At 49.5% G+C, this 18,254-nt stretch overlaps 2 protein-coding genes across 2 annotated transcripts; one reads left to right on the top strand and one right to left on the bottom strand.

Moving 5' to 3' along the window:
* Positions 1-4,058: 4,058 nt before the first annotated feature.
* Positions 4,059-14,186, bottom strand: LOC147118260 (uncharacterized). The gene is made up of 2 exons (XM_085983693.1): positions 14,143-14,186; positions 4,059-5,746 (listed from the first exon to the last, which is right to left on the bottom strand). Exons 1-2 carry the CDS (start codon positions 14,184-14,186, stop codon positions 4,618-4,620), a joined length of 1,173 nt encoding a protein of 390 aa, XP_085839819.1. The 3' UTR covers positions 4,059-4,617.
* A 457-nt stretch (positions 14,187-14,643) lies between these two features.
* LOC147118259 (uncharacterized) lies at positions 14,644-15,940 on the top strand. The gene has a single exon (XM_085984348.1). The coding sequence runs from the start codon at positions 14,745-14,747 to the stop codon at positions 15,450-15,452; it is 708 nt and encodes a 235-aa protein (XP_085840474.1). The 5' UTR covers positions 14,644-14,744; the 3' UTR covers positions 15,453-15,940.
* The last annotated feature ends 2,314 nt before the right edge of the window (positions 15,941-18,254 follow it).

Here is an 18,254-nt window from a genome sequence, read left to right as displayed (position 1 = left end):
GCATATATAGTCAGAGAATACTGCCAGATGTTTACAGGTAATCTTTCTAACTGCCCTTTATCACACCTCGGCAGAGAGATAATCACAGCAATCACAGGTGTGAATGGTGTCCAAACAGGTCAGTCGAAAAACATTACATCAAAGAACAATGAGGTGGAGTCACAAGGGGTCAAATGTTGCAGATGCTGGGGTCTGTATGAAAAGCAAAAAACAAACAAAAAACTATTTTTTTGCTGGAAATCACAGCAGGTCCAGCCGCATCTGTGTAGAGAGAACAAGCCAACGACGACTCGAGTCTGGATGACTCTATGTCAGGTGGTGTTACATGTAGCGTGACATGAACCCAAGATCCCGGTTGAGGCCATCCTCATGAGTGCGGAACTTAGCTATCAGTTTCTGCTCGATGATTTTGCGTTGTCGTGTGTCTCGAAGGCTGCCTTGGAGAATGCTTACCCGATGATCCACTTTGAGCCGGCAGTTTTTGGTGTCGATAGTAGCCATGATGTGGAGAGGCCGGTGTTGAACTGGGGTGGACAAATGTAACTTCGAAGAAGTTATCCCCGGTGTTTTGAGCCCAATATTTATCCCTCAATCAACATGATGAAAAAACAGATTATCTGGTCATTATCACATTGCTGTTTGTTTCCCACATTACAACAGTGACTACACTTCAAAAGTACTTAATTGGCTGTAAAGCGCTTTGGGACATCTGGTGGTCATGAAAGGCGGTTAAGGCGGCAAATGGTATGCTGGCCTTCATTACAAGAGGATTTGAGTACAGGAGTAAAGAAGTCTTACTCCAATTATATCTTCTTAGGCAGTCCCTCGGAACAGAGGATGACTTGCTTACATGTTAAAAATGAGTTCTCAGGTGACTGATGAGTCCACACAGGTGGGGCAGGTGGTGGTTGAAGGGGCGGGTGGGTGGGGTGCTTGGGTTGACGTACGCTCTTTGCGCTTGGCTTCCGCTTACTCCCGGTGAAGAGACTCGAGGTGTTCGGTGCCTTCCCGGATGCTTCTCCTCCTCTTTGTATGGTCTTGGGCCAGGGATTCCCAGGTGTCGGTGGGGATGTTGCACCTTTTCACGGAGGCTTTGAGGGTGTCCTTGAAGCGTTTCCTCGGCCCACCTCGGGCTCTCTTGCCGTGCCGGAGCTCCGAGTAGAGCGGTTGTTTTGGGAGTCTTGTATCGGGCATGCGGACAATGTGACCCGTCCATCGGAGCTGATCGAGCGTGGTCAAAGCTTCAACGCTGGGGATGTTGGCCTGAGCGAGAACACTGGAGAAGCTGGGATTGTTCTGCTTAAAGCAGGGAAGGTTAAGGGGAGATTGACCAGAATAGTACCAGGGATGAGGGACTTCAGTTACATGGAGAGACTGGAGAAGCTGGGATTGTTCTCCTTAGAGCAGAGAAGGTTGAGAGGAGATTTGATGGAGGTGTTCAAAATCGTGAGGGGGGTCTGGACAGAGTAGGAGGGAAACTGCTCCCATTGGCAGAAGGCTCGAGAAGCAGAGGGCACAGATTTAAGGTGATTGTCAAAAGGTCCAAAGGCTCCTCACAGCTTACTGTCCCACCTAGCTTTGTATCATCAGCAAACTTGGATACATTACACTCGGTTCCTTCATCTAGGTCATTAATATAGATTGTAAATAGCTGAGGCCCCAACACTGATCCACACGGCCCCCCACTAGATACAGCCTGCCAACCTGAAAAAGATCTGTTTATCCCTGCTCTGTTTTCAGTCCGTTAACCAATCCTCTATCCATGCTACTATATTACCCCAACTACATGAGCCCTAATCTTGTGTAATAACCTTTTATGTGGCACCTTATTAAATGCCTTTTGGAAATCCAAATATACTACATCCACTGGTTCCCCTCTATCTGCCCTGCTAGTTACATCCTCAAAAAACTCTAATAAATTTGTCAAACACGATTTCCTTTTCATCAAACCATGTTGACTCTGCCTAATCATGTTATGATTTTCTAAGTGACTTGATACCACTTCCTTAACAATGGATTTCAGCATTTTCCCGATGGCTTTCAAAAGCTGTTATAATAATGTGTCCATGATTACACAAACCTCTCTGGGTACAGGTATATTGTGTATCAGTAAAACAGGTTTATTAAACATTAAACATCCGGTACAAAGAAGTAGTACTGAAGAAGATAGTCACAGTCTGTTCGTTCAAACCCCGGCGTTCCTTCCGAGTGTCCACAGCGCAAGTCTCCTGATGTATCTTGCTGTGTTCCGTTGACCCATGCGCGCTTTCTTGGGATCTTGCTGTGTTCTGTTGACCGAAGCTCCTATCAATCTCTGGTTACACGGTGCACTGCTTTCGATGTTCAAAACCTGTATCTTTATACCCCTTTTCCCTCTCGTTTTGCCTACGTGGCAGTAATTAACCCTCTAACACCTAGTAAAAAGTCTTGCTCCATCGTTAGCCAGCTTATGACCTTGTCTGATCCTTCTGACTTTTTCTCTCTGCATTACAAAGTACCCTTATCTCAGATCTTCACTTTTCACAGAACACTTCCTAGAATGTTGACAAAACAGTCTGTCCATCCGATAGCTGGACCAATGAAGAATGTCTCCAACTCTTATCTATCTCTGTAGTTTTTATCTCTAAGCATAATATTGCTGAATTCCTCGTCTCCATAAACTTAGCACAACATTCCATTACTTCAGTAATTTTAAACAGGTTTTTAGTCAGGTTGGCATAATCCCATCCTGCTTTGCTCTCAGCCATTCTCCATTTTTCCAGGCTTTTAGCATCTTAACATACAATTTCACATATTATAGTTATATTAGAATGGTTATCGAATCTTAATAATGTTTACTAAATCCTACAGGTACACCCTATCCTACATATCCCTACCTTGAGGGCGAGGCATTTGCCGACCCCTCAAAACTAAAATCTTACATATGGATTATTTTTCTTCCGTTTATGTAACTCTAACATGTTCTGGGCTGTGATCATATTTAAATGTGATTGGGCATTGGACTTTAGGTGTTTCAGGTATAGAATAGTAAGCACATCATTACTACAAGTTGGGATATGACCAGTACATGGGAAGTTATCCTAATCCAATGAGGAATTTCCATGTTTGTCCCTATGTTGTCTTATTAGTCCTAACAGTTTTTGACTCCCTATCTTGTGACATTTGTGTTTAACTGGGTAGATCTCAAACAAACTTCTGATCTTACATAGTTCAAAGTTTTACTACATGGGTTACATATCTCAAATACAAAATGATTACAAGTTGGAGAACAACCAGAGCGTGTGAAATAATAGGAGCCTAAGGGCATGCTGATGTATTAAGCCCAATATCCCACCAGTGTGTGTTGTCCCTTATGCTTTCAATTTCAATATCGATTCTCCAGTTGTCTTGCTCCAAAACATAAAAAATGCTTTAGGGAGGAATTCAGTCGTATCATGAGCTCACTGAAACCCTCAAACAATAGGGGAATGTCGGGTCTGAATTGTGCCACATAACTGTGCAGCTCGTACTTAAAAACGTGTTGGTTGATGGGACAGGTCCTGTTAGACCCATAAAGCAAGGTAGTTGTGGTGGTAGTGACACAGGAGGCACCACCAAAATCACCTCATACTGGATTCGTACTGGTGTTTCCCACGCTCTGTTACCTACAAAACACAATTACAGGTAGACTACCTTTTATCCGAACTTCCGAAAACCGAAACCCTCTAAAAACCGAAGGTTTTTTCGTTCAGCGTAAGTCGTGCGCACGACCTGACCAGAGTGGCGCATGACTTACGCTGAGCAGAGGGTCAGTGTAAGTTGTGCGCACGACCCCGACCCCCGCCGACGACCCCGACCCCCGCCGACCCCCCCGCGGACCACCCCGGACCCCCGCCGACCACTACCCCCGACCCCCCCCGCCGACCCCTACCCCCGATCCCCCCGCCGACCCCCACCCCCGACCCCCCCCGCTGACCCCCCCCGCGGACCCCCGCCGACCCCCACCCGACCCCCCCCGCGGACCCCCACCCGACCCCCCGCCGACCCCCCAAGGACCCCCGCCAACCCACCCCCGACAAATTTCCCAGTCTTATAAAATACCTTCTGAAATCCGAATTTTTCCTAAAACCAAAACACGGCTGGTCCCGAGGTTTTCGGATAAAGGTTAGTCTACCTGTATTACAGTCACAGTTAAATTCAGTCTCACAATCATTTCAAGCGACATTACAGTTTCACATCTACTTCCTGATCTTCCAAGTCGAGATCCTTTCTCCCTTCCGTTTTTCAAAATAGCGGCCACGGGATCTTTTACACCAAGCTGAGAGGGCAGACGGGGCAGCGGTTTAATGTCGCATCCGAAAGATGGCACCTCTGACAGAGCAGCTCTCCCTCAGTACTGCCCTGGAGTGTCAGCCTAGATTACGTGCTCAAGTCTCCAGAGTGGGACTCAAACCCACAACCTTCTGACTCTAGAGGTGAGAGGGTCGCCCACTGAGCCGAGGCTGACCCCTCTTAAACTCCAGCCTAGTTACTGGGGTTATCAGCATCTTCAAACCGCTCCCCGCACCCCCCCCTAATTGCCATTATTAACACAGAACAGTCCTTCATGTGATTAACAGCAGAATGGGACCAGTGTGCTCAGGTGTGAACTCGCTGGTGTCTCAGCAGGTGAGATGAACTGGTGAATCCCTTTTCACACACTGAGCAGGGAAACGGCTTCTTCCCGGTGTGGGTGCGCTGGTGTTTCAGAAGATCAGATGAGCGCGTAAACCTCTTCCCGCAGTGAGAGCAGCTGAACGGCCTCTCCCCGGTGTGGTTGCGTCGATGCATCTCCAGGATCTTGGAGCATTTGAAACTCTTGTCGCAGTTGGAACATTTAAACGGCCTCTCGTCAGTGTGAGCCAGCTGGTGTTCCCGCAGAGAGTCGGAACGTGTGAATCCTTTCCCGCACTCTGAGGAGGAGAACGGCCTCTCATCAGTGTGAACTCGCTGGTGTCGCAGCAGGTGAGTTGAAGTGGTGAATCCCTTTTCACACACTGAGCAGGGGAATGGCCTTTCCCCAGTGTGAGTGCGCTGGTGTATCCAAAGAGTGGATGAGTGCGCAAACCTCTTCCCGCAGTGAGAGCAACTGAACGGCCACTCCCCGGTGTGGGTGACCTGGTGTATCCGAAGAGTGGATGAGTGCTTAAACCTCTTCCCGCAGTGAGAGCAACTGAACGGCCACTCCCCGGTGTGGGTGAACTGGTGTATGCGAAGAGTGGATGAGTGCTTAAACCTCTTCCCGCAGTGAGAGCAGCTGAACGGCCTCTCCCCGGTGTGGGTGAACTGGTGTTTCAGAAGATCGGATGGACTGGTGAATCCCTTTTCATACACTGAGCAGGGGAACGGCCTCTCCCCAGTGTGAGTGCGCTGGTGTTTCCGAAGATTGAATGAGTGCGTAAACCTCTTCTCGCAGTGAGAGCAGCTGAACGGCCTCTCCCCAGTGTGGATGCGTCGATGCTTCTCCAGGGCCTTGGAGCATTTGAAACTCTTGTCGCATTCGGAACATTTAAACGGCCTTTCGGCAGTGTGAACCAGCTGGTGTTCCCGCAGATAGGTGAGACGAGTGAATCCTTTCCCGCACTCGGAGCAGGAGAACGGCCATTTCACAGAGTGACTGCGTTGATGAGTCTCCAGCTCGGAAAGGCAACTGAATCCCTTCCCACATTCCCGACATTTGCACGGACTCTCCTCGCTTTGGTTACACTTGTGCCTCCCCAAGCTGAACCTTCAGTTGAATCCACGTCCACACACAAGACACGAGTGCAGTTTGTCCGCACTCTGATTGCTGCTTTCCGCTTCCATATGTCGATGATATTCAGGTCCTGATGAATCGAGTGACTCTGTCAGATCTTCGTGTGAAGTTTGCGTTAAGCTGCCCGTCTGCAATTCCTCCCCTTGCAAGAGACAGTAAAACAGGTTTATATAAATAATTAATGTAAATACAGGAGAGAAAATAAAGAAAGACTGGCCTTTATACAGCGCCTTTCACGACCAATGGTTTTACAAACAAGGAAGTACTTTTTGAAGTGTAGTCGCTGTTGTAATGTGGGAAGCACTGCAGCCAATTTGCATCATAAATAATGGCCAGGACACCGGGGATAACTCTCCTGCCGTTCTTCGAAATAGTGGGATCTTTTATGTCCACCTGAACGTCTCTTCCGAAAGACAGCCCTCCGACAGTGCGGCGCTCCCTCAGTACTGCCTCTCCGACAGTGCGGCGCTCCCTCAGTACTGACCCTCCCACAGTGCGGCGCTCCCTCAGTACTGCCCCTCCGACAGGGCACCGCCCCTCCGACACTGCCCCGGAGCGTCAGCCTAGGTTTATGTGCTCGAGTCCCTGGAGTGGGGACCTTCAACCCACAACTTTCTGACTGAGAGACGAGGGTGCTCCCAACTGAGCCACTGGCTGGCTCTCGAGGTCTTTCACATCCTTGCTAAAGTGCGGTGGCTAGGGGATTTGTCAGTCCCTTTAATCAGAAGAAAACACGAGAGGGGGGCGGGAGTCCCTTCAAATATGGAGGGGGTGGGTGACCCTTTAAATGTGGAGGGGTGGGTGTCCCTTTAAATGTGGAGAGGCGGGGCCGCGCATGCTCATTTGGCCCCACCACAAAACCAGACTGCCAGTGCGCCTGCGCGGGGCATCTGAGGAGCAGACGGAAGGCCGTGCCCGGGGAAGAGGCGGAATCAGCGGCCGGGGTAAAGTCAAGTATTGGGGAATCGATTTAAATTTCTGTTTTAAAAGCAACTTTTTTTTTGCTGGAAATGTAGATTTGAAAAGAAACACGCTGAAAGTGGGAAAAAGAAATGAACAGTTTGGAATCAAGATGGCGGCCACTCACCTGATTTCAGAACGATAAGGCCCGCCCACAACCGTCAGGTCACTGAAGTGTAGGATTGGTCAATCGTCCTGTCACTCGACTCTAGGATGGCCCGCCTGCACGCGCTACGAACCCGCCCCCGCGACACAGCGATTGGTTGACCGTCGGGCCGCTCAACTGTACGATTGGTCCACCTTGATGTCACTCAATGCTAATGAGCGGATAATGAGCGGAATTTTGAACGTTTTTTGGATACCGTGGGCACAATTTTTGTCTCACCTAAACGTAAATACGCTTATGACCGTTCTGGAATCGTAAGCTTTCTTTTGATGTAACGCACGTGTAGGTACGCTCTATAACTTGAGAGTGTATAGCCAGACAGACAGACAGGGACGTGGGTTGAAATCCCACTCCAGGGACTTGAGCACATAAAGCGAGGCTGACACTCCAGTGCGGTGCTGAGGGAGCGGCACACTGTCGGAGGGGCAGTGCCGCACTGTCGGAGGGGCAGTACTGAGGGAGCACCGCACTGTCGGAGGGGCAATACTGAGGGAGCGCCGCACTGTCGGAGGGGCAGTACTGAGGGAGCACCGCACTGTTGGAGGGGCAGTGCTGAGGGAGAGCCACACTGTCGGAGGGGCAGTACTGAGGGAGCACCGCACTGTCGGAGGGGCAATACTGAGGGAGCACAGTACTGAGGGAGCACTGCACTGTTGGAGGGGCAGTGCTGAGCACTGCTCCATCGGAGGGGCAGTACTGCAGGAGCGCCGCACTCTCGGGGGAAGCAATGCTGTGGGAGAGCCACATTGTCGGAGGGGCAGTAATGAAGGAGCGCTGCAGTGTCGGAGCGGCCGTCCTATGGATGAGACGTTAAACCAAGGTCCCCATCTGCCCCCTCAGGTGGACGTAAAGGATCCCGTGGTGCTATTTCAAAGGCGTTATCCCCGGTGTTTTGAGCCCAATATTTATCCCTCAATCAACAGGATGAAAAAACATTATCTGGCCATTTTCACATTGCTGTTTCTGGGAGCTTGCTGTGCATAAATTGGCTGCCACGTTTCCCATATTACAGCAGTGACTGCACTTCAAAAGTACTTCATTGGCTGCAAAGCGCTTTGGGACGTCCGGTGGTCGTGAAAGGCGGTTAAGACGGCAAATGGTATGCTGGCCTTCATTACAAGAGGATTTGAGTACAGGAGTAAAGAAGTCTTACTCCAATTATATCTTCTTAGGCAGTCCCTCGGAACCGAGGATGACTTGCTTACAACTTAAAAATGAGTTCTCAGGTTACTGATGAGTCCACACAGGCGGGGCAGATGGTGGTTGAAGGGGCGGGTGGGTGGGGTGCTTGGGTTGATGTGCACTCCTTGCGCTGCCTGCGCTTGGCTTCCGCTTGCTCCGGGCGAAGAGACTCGAGGTGTTCGGCGCCTTCTTGGATGCTTCTTCTCCACTTTGTGCGGTCTTGGGCCAGAGATTCCCAGCTATCAGTGGGGATGTTGCACTTTTTCAAGGAGGCTTTGAGGGTGTCCTTGAAGCATTTCCTCTGTCCACCTGGGACTCTCTTGCCTTGCCGGAGCTCTGAGTAGAGCGCTTGTTTTGGGAGTCTCGTATCGGGCATGCGGACAATGTGACCCATCCATCGGAGCTGATCGAGCGTGGTCAAAGCTTCGATGCTGGGGATGTTGGCCTGAGCGAGAACACTGACATTGGTGCGTCTATCCTGCCAATGAATGTGCAGGATCTTGCGGAGGCAGCGTTGGTGGTACCTCGTCAGTGCACCTCAAAGCACTGGAGAGTTACCACCAACGCTGCCTCCAATTATATAGGGCCTTGGTGAGACCACACCTGGAGTACTGTGTTCAATTTTGGTCTCCTTACCTAAGGAAGGATATACTTGCCATAGAGGGAGTGCAACAAAGGTTCACGAGATTGATTCCTGGGATGGCGGGACTGTCGTATTAGAAGAGATTGAGTAAACTAGACCTGTATTCTCTTGAATTCAGAAGAATGAGAGGAGATCTCATTGAAGCATACAAAATTATACATTAGTAACAATATTGTGGAGGAGGAATTCCTGGAGTGTTTACGGGATGGTTTCCTGGACCAATATGTCGAGGAACCAACCAGAGATCAGGCCATCTTAGACTGGGTATTATGTAACGAAAAAGGATTAATTAACAGTCTTGTTGTATGAGGCCCCTTGGGTCAGAGCGATCATAATATGATAGAATTCTTCATTAAGATGGAGAATTAAGTTGTTGAATCAGAGACTACATACTGAATTTAAATAAAGGAAACTACGATGGTCTGAGGCGCGAGTTGTGTAGGATTGATTGGGGAATGTCACTCAAAGGGTTGACGGTGGATAGGCAATGGCAAACATTCAAAGACTGCATGGATGAACTACAGAATTTGTTCATCCCAGTTTGGCATAAAAACAAAAAAGGTGACTCAACCATGGCGAACAAGGGAAATTAGGGATAGCATAAGATCCAAGGAGAGGACATATAAATTGGCCAGAAAAAGCAGTAATCCAATGGATTGGGAGCAGTTTAGGATTCAACAAAGGAGGACAAAGCGATTAATTAAGAAAGGGAAAATAGAATATGAGAGTAAGCTAGCAGCGAACATAAAAATTGACTGTAAAAGCTTTTATAGATATGTGAAGAGAAAAGGATTGGTGAAGTCAAGCGTAGGTCCCTTGCAGTCAGAATGAGGGGAATTTATAATGGGGAACAAAGAAATGGCAGACCAACTAAATGCATACTTTGATTCTGTCTTCACAAAGGAGGACACAAATAACCTCCCAGAGATGCTGGTGAACATAGGGTCTGATGAAAGGGAGGAACTGAAAGAAATCAGTATCTGTAGGGAAATGGTGTTAGGGAAATTGATGGGATTGAAGGCCGATAAATCCCCAGGGCCTGATAATCTACATCCTAGGGTACTTAAGGAAGTGGCCCTAGAAATAGTAGATGCATTGCTGATCATCTTCCAACATTCGATGGAATCTGGAGCAGTACCCATGGATTGGAGGGTAGCTAATGTTACCCCACTATTCAAAAAAAGTGGTAGAGAGAAAACGGGGAATTACAGACCGGTAAGCCTGACATCGGTAGTGGGGAAAATGCTAGAGTCCATTATAAAAGATGTAATAGCAGAGCACTTGGAAAACAGTGACAGGATCGGACAAAGTCAACATAGATTCACAAAAGGTAAATCGTGCTTGACTAATCTACTGGAATTTTTTCAGAATGTAACTGGTAAAATAGATAAGGGAGAACCAGTGCATGTGGTGTATCTGGATTTCAGAAGGCCCTCGATAAGGTCCCGCATAAGAGATTAGCGTGTAAAGTTAAGGCACATGGGATTAGGGGCAAGCTATTGACTTGGATAGAGAACTGGTTGGCAGACAGAAAGCAAAGAGTTGGAATAAACGGGTCCTTTTCCGAGTGGCAGGCAGTGACTAGTGGGGTACCGCAGAGATCGGTCCTTGGACCCCAGCTATTCACAATATATATTAATGATCTAGACAAGGGAACTAGATGTAATATCTCCAAATTTGCAGACGACACAAAGCTGGGTGGGCGTGTGTGCTGTGAGGAGGATGTCGAGAAACTCCAGGATGATTTGGACATGTTGGGTGATTGGGCAGAAGCATGGCAGATGCAATATAATGTGGATAAATGTGAGGTTGTCCACTTTGGTGGCAAAAACAGGAAGGCAGATTATCTAAATGGCAATAGATTGGGAGAAGGGGAAGTGCAACGAGACCTGGGTGTCCTTGTGCACCAGTCACTGAAGGTGAGCATGCAGGTGCAGCAGGCGGTTAAGAAGGCAAATGGTATGTTGGCCTTCGTAGCGAGAGGGTTTGAGTACAGGAACAAGGATGTCTTGCTGCAGTTGTACAGGCCTTGGTGAGACCACATCTTGAGTATTGTGTACAGTTTTGGTCACCTTATCTGAGGAAGGATATTCTTGCCATGGAAGGAGTTCAGCAAAGATTCACCAGGCTGATACCTGGGATGGCAGGAATGACGTATGAGGAGAGATTGGGTCGATTGGGCTTATACTCGCTGGAGTTTAGAAGAATGAGAGGGGATCTCATTGAAACTTATAAAATTCTGGCAGGACTGGACAGACAAGATGCAGGGAGGTTGTTCCCGATGGTCGGGGAGTCCAGAACCAGGGGTCACAGTCTAAGGATAAGGGGTAGGCCTTTTAGGACAGAAATGAGAAGGCAGGGACAGGGTACTGAACTTGGATGATCAGCACTGATCGCATTGATAGGCGGAGCAGGCTCGAGGGGCCGAATGGCCTACTCCTGCTCCTATCTTCTATGTTTCTATCTCTTATGCGGGACCTTATCGAAAGCCTTTTGAAAGTCCAAATACACCACATCCACTGGTTCTCCTTTATCTATTTTACCAGTTACATCCTCAAAAAATTCCAGTAGATTAGTCAAGCATGATTTACCTTTTGTAAATCCATGTTGACTTTGTCCGATCCGGTCACTGTTTACCAAGTGCTCTGCTATTACATCTAGCATTTTCCCCACTACCGATGTCAGGCTTACCGGTGTATAATTTCCGGTTTTCTCTCTACCACCTATTTTGAACAGTGGGGTAACAGTAGCTACCCGCCAATCCATGGGTACTGTTCCAGAGTCTATCGAATTTTGGAAGATGACCAGCAATGCATCTACTATTTCTAGGGCCACTTCCTTAAGTACCCTAGGATGTAGATTATCTTCTATGTTTCTATGTATTCAATCTTTCCTTATAGCTGAAATTCTCTAGTCCTCGCAACATCACTGGCATCTACCCGGCAATGTGGAAAATTGCCCAAGTATGTCCTGTCTACAAAATTCAGGACAAATCCGACCCGGCCAATTACCGTCCCATCAGTCTACTCTCAATCATCAGCAAAGTGATGGAAGGTGTCGTCGACAGTGTTATCAAGCCGCACTTACTCAGCAATAACCTGCTAACTGACGCCCAGTTTGGGTTCCACCAGGGCCGCTCAGCTCCTGACCTCATTACAGCCTTGGTCCAAACATTCAAGCATAAACTCCCTGCTCTTACATGATACAGAGAAAGAGAGAGGCACTGACGTATGAGGAGAGATTGGGTCGATTGGGCTTATACTCGCTGGAGTTTAGAAGAATGAGAGGGGATCTCATTGAAACTTATAAAATTCTAACAGGACTAGACAGACTAGATGCAGGAAGGATGTGCCCGATGGCGGGGGAGTCCAGAAGCAGGGGTCACAGTCTAAGGATAAGGGGTAGGCCATTTAGGACAGAGATGAGGAGGAATTTCTTCCCCCAGAGAGTGGTGAACCTGTGGAATTCTCTACCACAGAAGGCAGTAGAGGCCAATTCATTAAATATATTCAAGAAGGAATTAGATATATTTCTTAATGCTAAAGGGATCAAGGGATATGGGGAGAAAGCAGGGACAGGGTACTGAATTTGGATGATCAGCCATGATCTCATTAAATTACGGAGCAGGCTCGAGGGGCCGAATGGCCTACTCCTGCTCCTATCTTCTATGTTTCTATGTATTCAATCTTTCCATGCAGCTGAAATTCTCTAGTCCTGGCAACATCCTCGTAAGTCTCCCATCTCGAGCAGTCACAACTTTCCTGCAATGGGGCGAGCAGAACTGCACGCAGCACTCTAGCCGGTGGCCTAACTGGTGTTTTGTACAGTTCAAGCAGAACCTCCCTGCTCTTACACGATACAGAAAGAAAGAGGCACTGCCCCTTTAAATACCTGGGGGGCACCCATTCCCCTTTAAATGGCCAAGCTATAATTTTTATTGTTGAAAAGGGGCCGCAGTCCCCTTTGACTCACCCCCCCTCTCACCCACCACAAATACTCACAAGAGAGAGAGAGAGAGGAGGAAGAATGCTGGTCTTTGTCCCTTTAAAAGTGGCTGCCCACCAAAATGTTCACAGCACCAGGGCTCTTTGTTCTGGATAAAAGTCGAAAAGAGAAAAGGTTCACTTATTTTTAAATGAATGCAGTTGATGAACAGCCTTGCAATAAAGGTAATGCAAAGGAATAAACACTCACAAGCTGGGGGGTTTTCCGCCCCCTCCTCCCCTTCCCTTTAACAGCTCCTGCAGACAATGAAAGCAGGAAAGCGGCCTGCAGCCCACCCAGGTCCCGCCCCCTTCCCTCCCGCACCGCCATTGGTTGGAGGACCGTCAGACCGCCCGGTCCTCCCAGCGTTTTCCGCACTCCTGATTGGCGGGCCCCTCGCGTCAATCACCCCCCTGCGATTACGCGCTGACGCCAGCACGCAATGCCCAGGGGTTGGTTGGATCGGTGCACGCCACCGCAAGGTAAAAAAAAGACACCCCACACAAATGAGGAAAAACAAGAATAATAATGTAAGAAATCACACAACACCAGGTTATAGTCCAACAGCTTTATTTGAAATCACAAGCTTTCGGAGCGCTGCTCCTTCTTCAGGTGAAGTGGAGAAATGCATGTCTTTATGTCTTCGAAATAGCACCACGGGATCTTTTACATCCACCTGAAGGGGCAGACGGCGGCCTCGGTTTAACGTCTCATCCGTAGAACGGCACCTCCGACACTGCAGCGCTCCCTCAGTACTGCCCCTCCGACAGTGCAGCGCTCCCTCAGTACTGCCCCTCCGACAGTGCAGCGCTCCCTCAGTACTGCCCCTCCGACAGTGCGGCTCTCCCTCAGTACTGCCCCTCCGACAGTGCGGAGCTCCCTCAGTACTGCCCCTCCGACAGTGCGGAGCTCCCTCAGTACTGCCCCTCCGACAGTGCGGCGCTCCCTCAGTACTGCCCCTCCGACAGTGCGGCGCTCCCTCAGTACTGCCCCTCCGACAGTGCGGCTCTCCCTCAGTACTGCCCCTCCGACAGTGCGGAGCTCCCTCAGTACTGCCTCTCTGACAGTGCGGCTCTCCCTCAGTATTGCCTCTCTGACAGTGCGGCGCTCCCTCAGTACTGCCCCTCCGACAGTGCGGCGCTCCCTCGGCACCACACTGGAGTTTTAGCCTCGCTTTATGTGCTCAAGTCCCTGGAGCGGCCCCTTTTTTGCAGAGTGACCAAGGCTGTGTGTAGGAAACAATTGTGCATTTGAAAGAAGCTTGTATTGTGAAGCTTGTGCCCCTTTGCCAGGCCCGCTGCCTGCGGCCCCTCTCCCAGATTCCAGCCCCAGCTCTGTGCTGACTGAGCTGCTCTCACCTGGGGACAGCGCACCTGAGCTGGAGAGGAGGCCCCGCCCCCTTGCCGCGCCGCCATTGGTTGGAGGACCCGTCACCAGTTGGCTCCACCCGCGCTCTTCCTATTGTTCAGCGCTCCCATCAGTCACATGCCCCGCAATCACGTGCTGCAGTTCACTCCACCCTCTTGCAAAACTCACTGATTGTGGCTCTTCACCAACACCGACTTTACAATGAAAGCCCCGTGCGGCAGCCTGGAGCTCAGGGGCCCAGCACGCAGGCACAGAGGAGGATGATTGACAGGGGCCCAGGGTGTGTGCTGAGCATGCGCGGTGCGGGTCGGGCGCCTGTGGAGCACGAGAGGGCGGGGCCATGGGGCGCACGCGCGGGGTCAGCCACAACTCAGCACGGCGGCTGGAGTGCTTTCTGGAGCGCGGGGGCTTGTGGGGATTGCAGCCGCCATTACTGCTGATCCTTTCAACCAACCTGTGCAGCAGCTGGGGCCTGAAAATCAGCTTCACTGCCCCTGGGCTGGGAAAGGGGGACATGAGACAACATTCTCCCTCTTACCCCTTTCTACACTCCTTTTACAGTTTTAGAAGTGGAGCATTTACAGACAGGAAGCTCAGACCAAACATCACGTCAGGATCAGACATAGTCACTCCATTCATCAGGACCTGAATATCATCGGCCTTTGCACATGGAAGGAGAGAGCAGCAATCACAGCGCGGACAAACCGTTCACGTGTTCCGTGTGTGGAAAGGGATTCAGCCGATCGCCTGACCTGGCAAGACACGTGAACTGTCACACCGGGAAACAAATGGGTAAAGGTGGGGACGGCAGGAAGGGATTCTGTTCCCCGTCTGCATTGAAAGTTCACCGGCGCAGTCACACCCGGGACAGTCCGATCACCTGCTCCGTGTGTGGGAAGAGATTCACTCAGACATCTCACTTGCTGACACACCAGCAAGTTCACACTGGGGAGAGACCCTTTACGTGTTCTGATTGTGGGAAGAGCTTTAAAAGCTCCGGGAATCTGACGAATCACCAGCGTGCTCACACTGGGGAGAGGCCATTCACCTGCTCCGTGTGTGGGAAGCGATTCACTCGGTCCTCCAACCTGTTCGCACACCAGCGAGATCACACTGGAGAGAGGCCTTTCACCTGCTCAGTGTGTGGGAAGGGATTCACTCGGTCTTCAGATCTGCTGACACACCAGCGAGTTCACACTGGGGAGAGGCCGTTCACCTGCTCCGTGTGTGGGAAGGGTTTCGCTCAGTCCTCCACCCTGCTGACACACCAGCGAGTTCACACTGGAGAGAGGCCCTTTAAATGTTCTGACTGTGGGAAGAGCTTTAAAAACTCCAATAATTTGCTCAGACACCAGCGGGTTCACGCTGTTCTGTAGCGCAGAGCCCTGCAGACAGTGAGGGCAACATGAACATGGAATGGATGAATGTTTTATAAATTCTTGTACTGCTGTTTAATCTTTAAGACTGTTGTGCTGATGATTCCCTTGATTTGACTGTTCATGGTGTTACATAGAATGTACAGCACAGAAACAGGCCATTCAGCCCAACTGGTCTATGCCGGGGTTTGTGCTCCACACGAGCCTCCTCCAACATATTCTCCTATTCCTTTCTCCCTCATGTGTTTATCTTGCTTCCCCTTAATTGCATCTGTGCTTTTAGCCTCAACTACTCCCTGTGGTAGCGAGTTCCACATTCTCACAACTCTGGGTAAAGAAGTTTCTCCTGAATTCCCTCCTGGATTTATTAGTGACTTTTATATTTATAGCCACATAAATGTGATGAGATTCTGTTAAGCTGACCAGTATGTTGTTGTACTTTGTCTTTTTCTGATGAATGAAACATTACTGAGCCCCTGTACCCGTGTTATGGGATGAAGTGCTGGACAAGTAAAGACACAACGTCTGGGTGTGAATCTGATAATAACCTCATGGACCATATAGGTGTGATAACCAGACGGGCTTGTGGTTATAGTCTGGTCACAGATGGACTAAATTCCCTGAATTAGCAGGAGTTCAGGAGGCGGTCAACAGACGGGTCCAAACAATCCCATTTCCTGAGCGGTAACCAAGCTTGTGTATAAGAACAAGCCACTTAAGCCGTTGTCAGTTGGAACAGACTCGAGAAGATTGTGCGTGAATTCACTGTACTTCTATTCTCCAGATTGAGGGAATTATCACCCGACCTGTGTTATGCAATGCTCTTAATAAAGTCTGGAGAGACAATTTGTGTTCTTGTGAGCTTGATTATCTGGTATCCGAAACCCTGGGACTGCCGATCATTAGAGTCAACCTCAGTGTGTGGAAAGGGATTCCCTGGTGTATCCCACCCGCTGACACACCAGAGTGTCCACATTGTGTCTCAATTTCTCTGCTCCCCTCACTCACTCCAATCTCCCTCCCTCTGAGCTTGCAGTATCCCGTTCTCTCTGATCCAACCCTAACATTGTCATTAAACCTGACAAGGGTGGTGCTGCTGTTGTTTGGTGAACCAATCTCTACTGTGCGGAGGCTGAACACCAACTCTCTGACACCTCCTCCTACCTCCCCCTGGACCATGACCCCACTACCACATCAAGGCATTGTTTCCAGGACTGTCACTGACCTCGTCTCCTCTGGAGACCTTCCCTCCATGGCTGTTAATCTCATAGACCCGCAACCCCGCACAGCCCGCTTCTACCCCCTTCCCAAGATCCACAAACAGGGCTGCCCTGGTAGACCCATCGATTCAGCCTGTTCTTGCCCCACAGAATTGATTTCTTCCTATCTCGACTCTATTTTTTTCTCCCCTTGTCCAGTCTCTTCCCAACTACATCCACGACTCTTCTGCCACTTTGACAGTTTCCAATTTCCCAGCCCCAACCGTTTCCTTTTCACTGTGGACGTCTCATCCCTCTACACCTCCATCCCCCACCAGGACGGCCTGAGGGCACTCCGCTTCTTCCTTGAACAGAGGCCCAACCAGTCCCCCTCCACCACCACCCTCCTCCGCCTGGCTGAACTTGTTCTCACATTGAACAACTTCTCCTTTGACTCCACTCACTTCCTCCAAATTAAAGGTGTTGCTATGGGAACCGCATGGGCCCGAGTTATGCCTGCCTTTTCGTGGGATATGTGGATCATTCTTCAAGAACATAAGAGCAGGAGTCGGCCATACGGCCCTTCGAGCCTGCTCCGCCATTCATGGCTGATCATCGACCTCAACTCCACTTTCCCCCCCGATCTCCATATCCCTTGATTCCCCTAGAGTCCAACAATCTATCGATCTCAGCCTTGAATATACTCAAAGACTCAGCACTCACAGCCCTCTGGGGCAGAGAATTCCAAAGATTCACAACCCTCTGAGTGAAGAAATTCCTCATCTCGGTCTTAAATGGCCGACCCCTTATCCTGAGACTATGCCCCCTAGTTCTAGACACTCCAGCCAGGGGAAACAACCTCTCAGCATCTACCCTGTCAATCCCCTTCAGAATCTTGTATGTTTCAATGAGATCACCTCTCATTCTTCTAAACTCCAGAGAGTATCGGCCCATTCTACACAATCTCTCATCATAGGACAGCTCTCTCATCCCAGGAATCAATCTGGTGAACCTTCGTTGCACCGCCTCCAAGGCAAGTATATCCTTCCTTAGGTAAGGAGACCAAAATTGTACACAGTACTCCAGGTGTGGTCTCACCAAGGCCCTATATAATTGGAGTAAGACTTCTTTACTCCTGTACTCAAATCCTCTTGTAGTGAAGGCCAGCATACCATTTGCCTTCCGAATGGTTTGCTGCACCTGCACATGCACTTTCAGTGACTCATGTACAAGGACACCCAGGCCCCTTTGAGCATCTGCATTCCCCAATCTTTCACCATTTTGGAAATACTTTGCCTGTCTGTTTTTTCTACCAAAGTAGATAACATCACATTTATCCACATTATAATCCATCTGCCATGTTCTCGCCCACTCACTGAGCCTGTCGAGATCTCCTTGAAGCCTCTTCACATCCTCTTCACAACTGACACTGCCACCTAGCTTTGTGTCATCAGCAAATTTGGAAATGTTACATTTAGTCCCCTCATCCAAATCATTTATATAGATTGTGAATAGCTGGGGCCCAAGCACCGATCCCCGTGGTACCCCACTAGTCACAGCCGGTCATCCTGAAAAAGACCCGTTTATCCCTACTCTTTGTTTT

This window comes from Somniosus microcephalus, chromosome 4 (assembly GCF_052327205.1).
Source record: "Somniosus microcephalus isolate GS21.2 chromosome 4, FLI_Smic_1.0, whole genome shotgun sequence".
Taxonomy (NCBI): domain Eukaryota; kingdom Metazoa; phylum Chordata; class Chondrichthyes; order Squaliformes; family Somniosidae; genus Somniosus; species Somniosus microcephalus.
The sequence above is the reverse complement of the archived record's forward strand: the minus strand, read 5'-3'. Positions and strand labels throughout refer to the sequence as shown.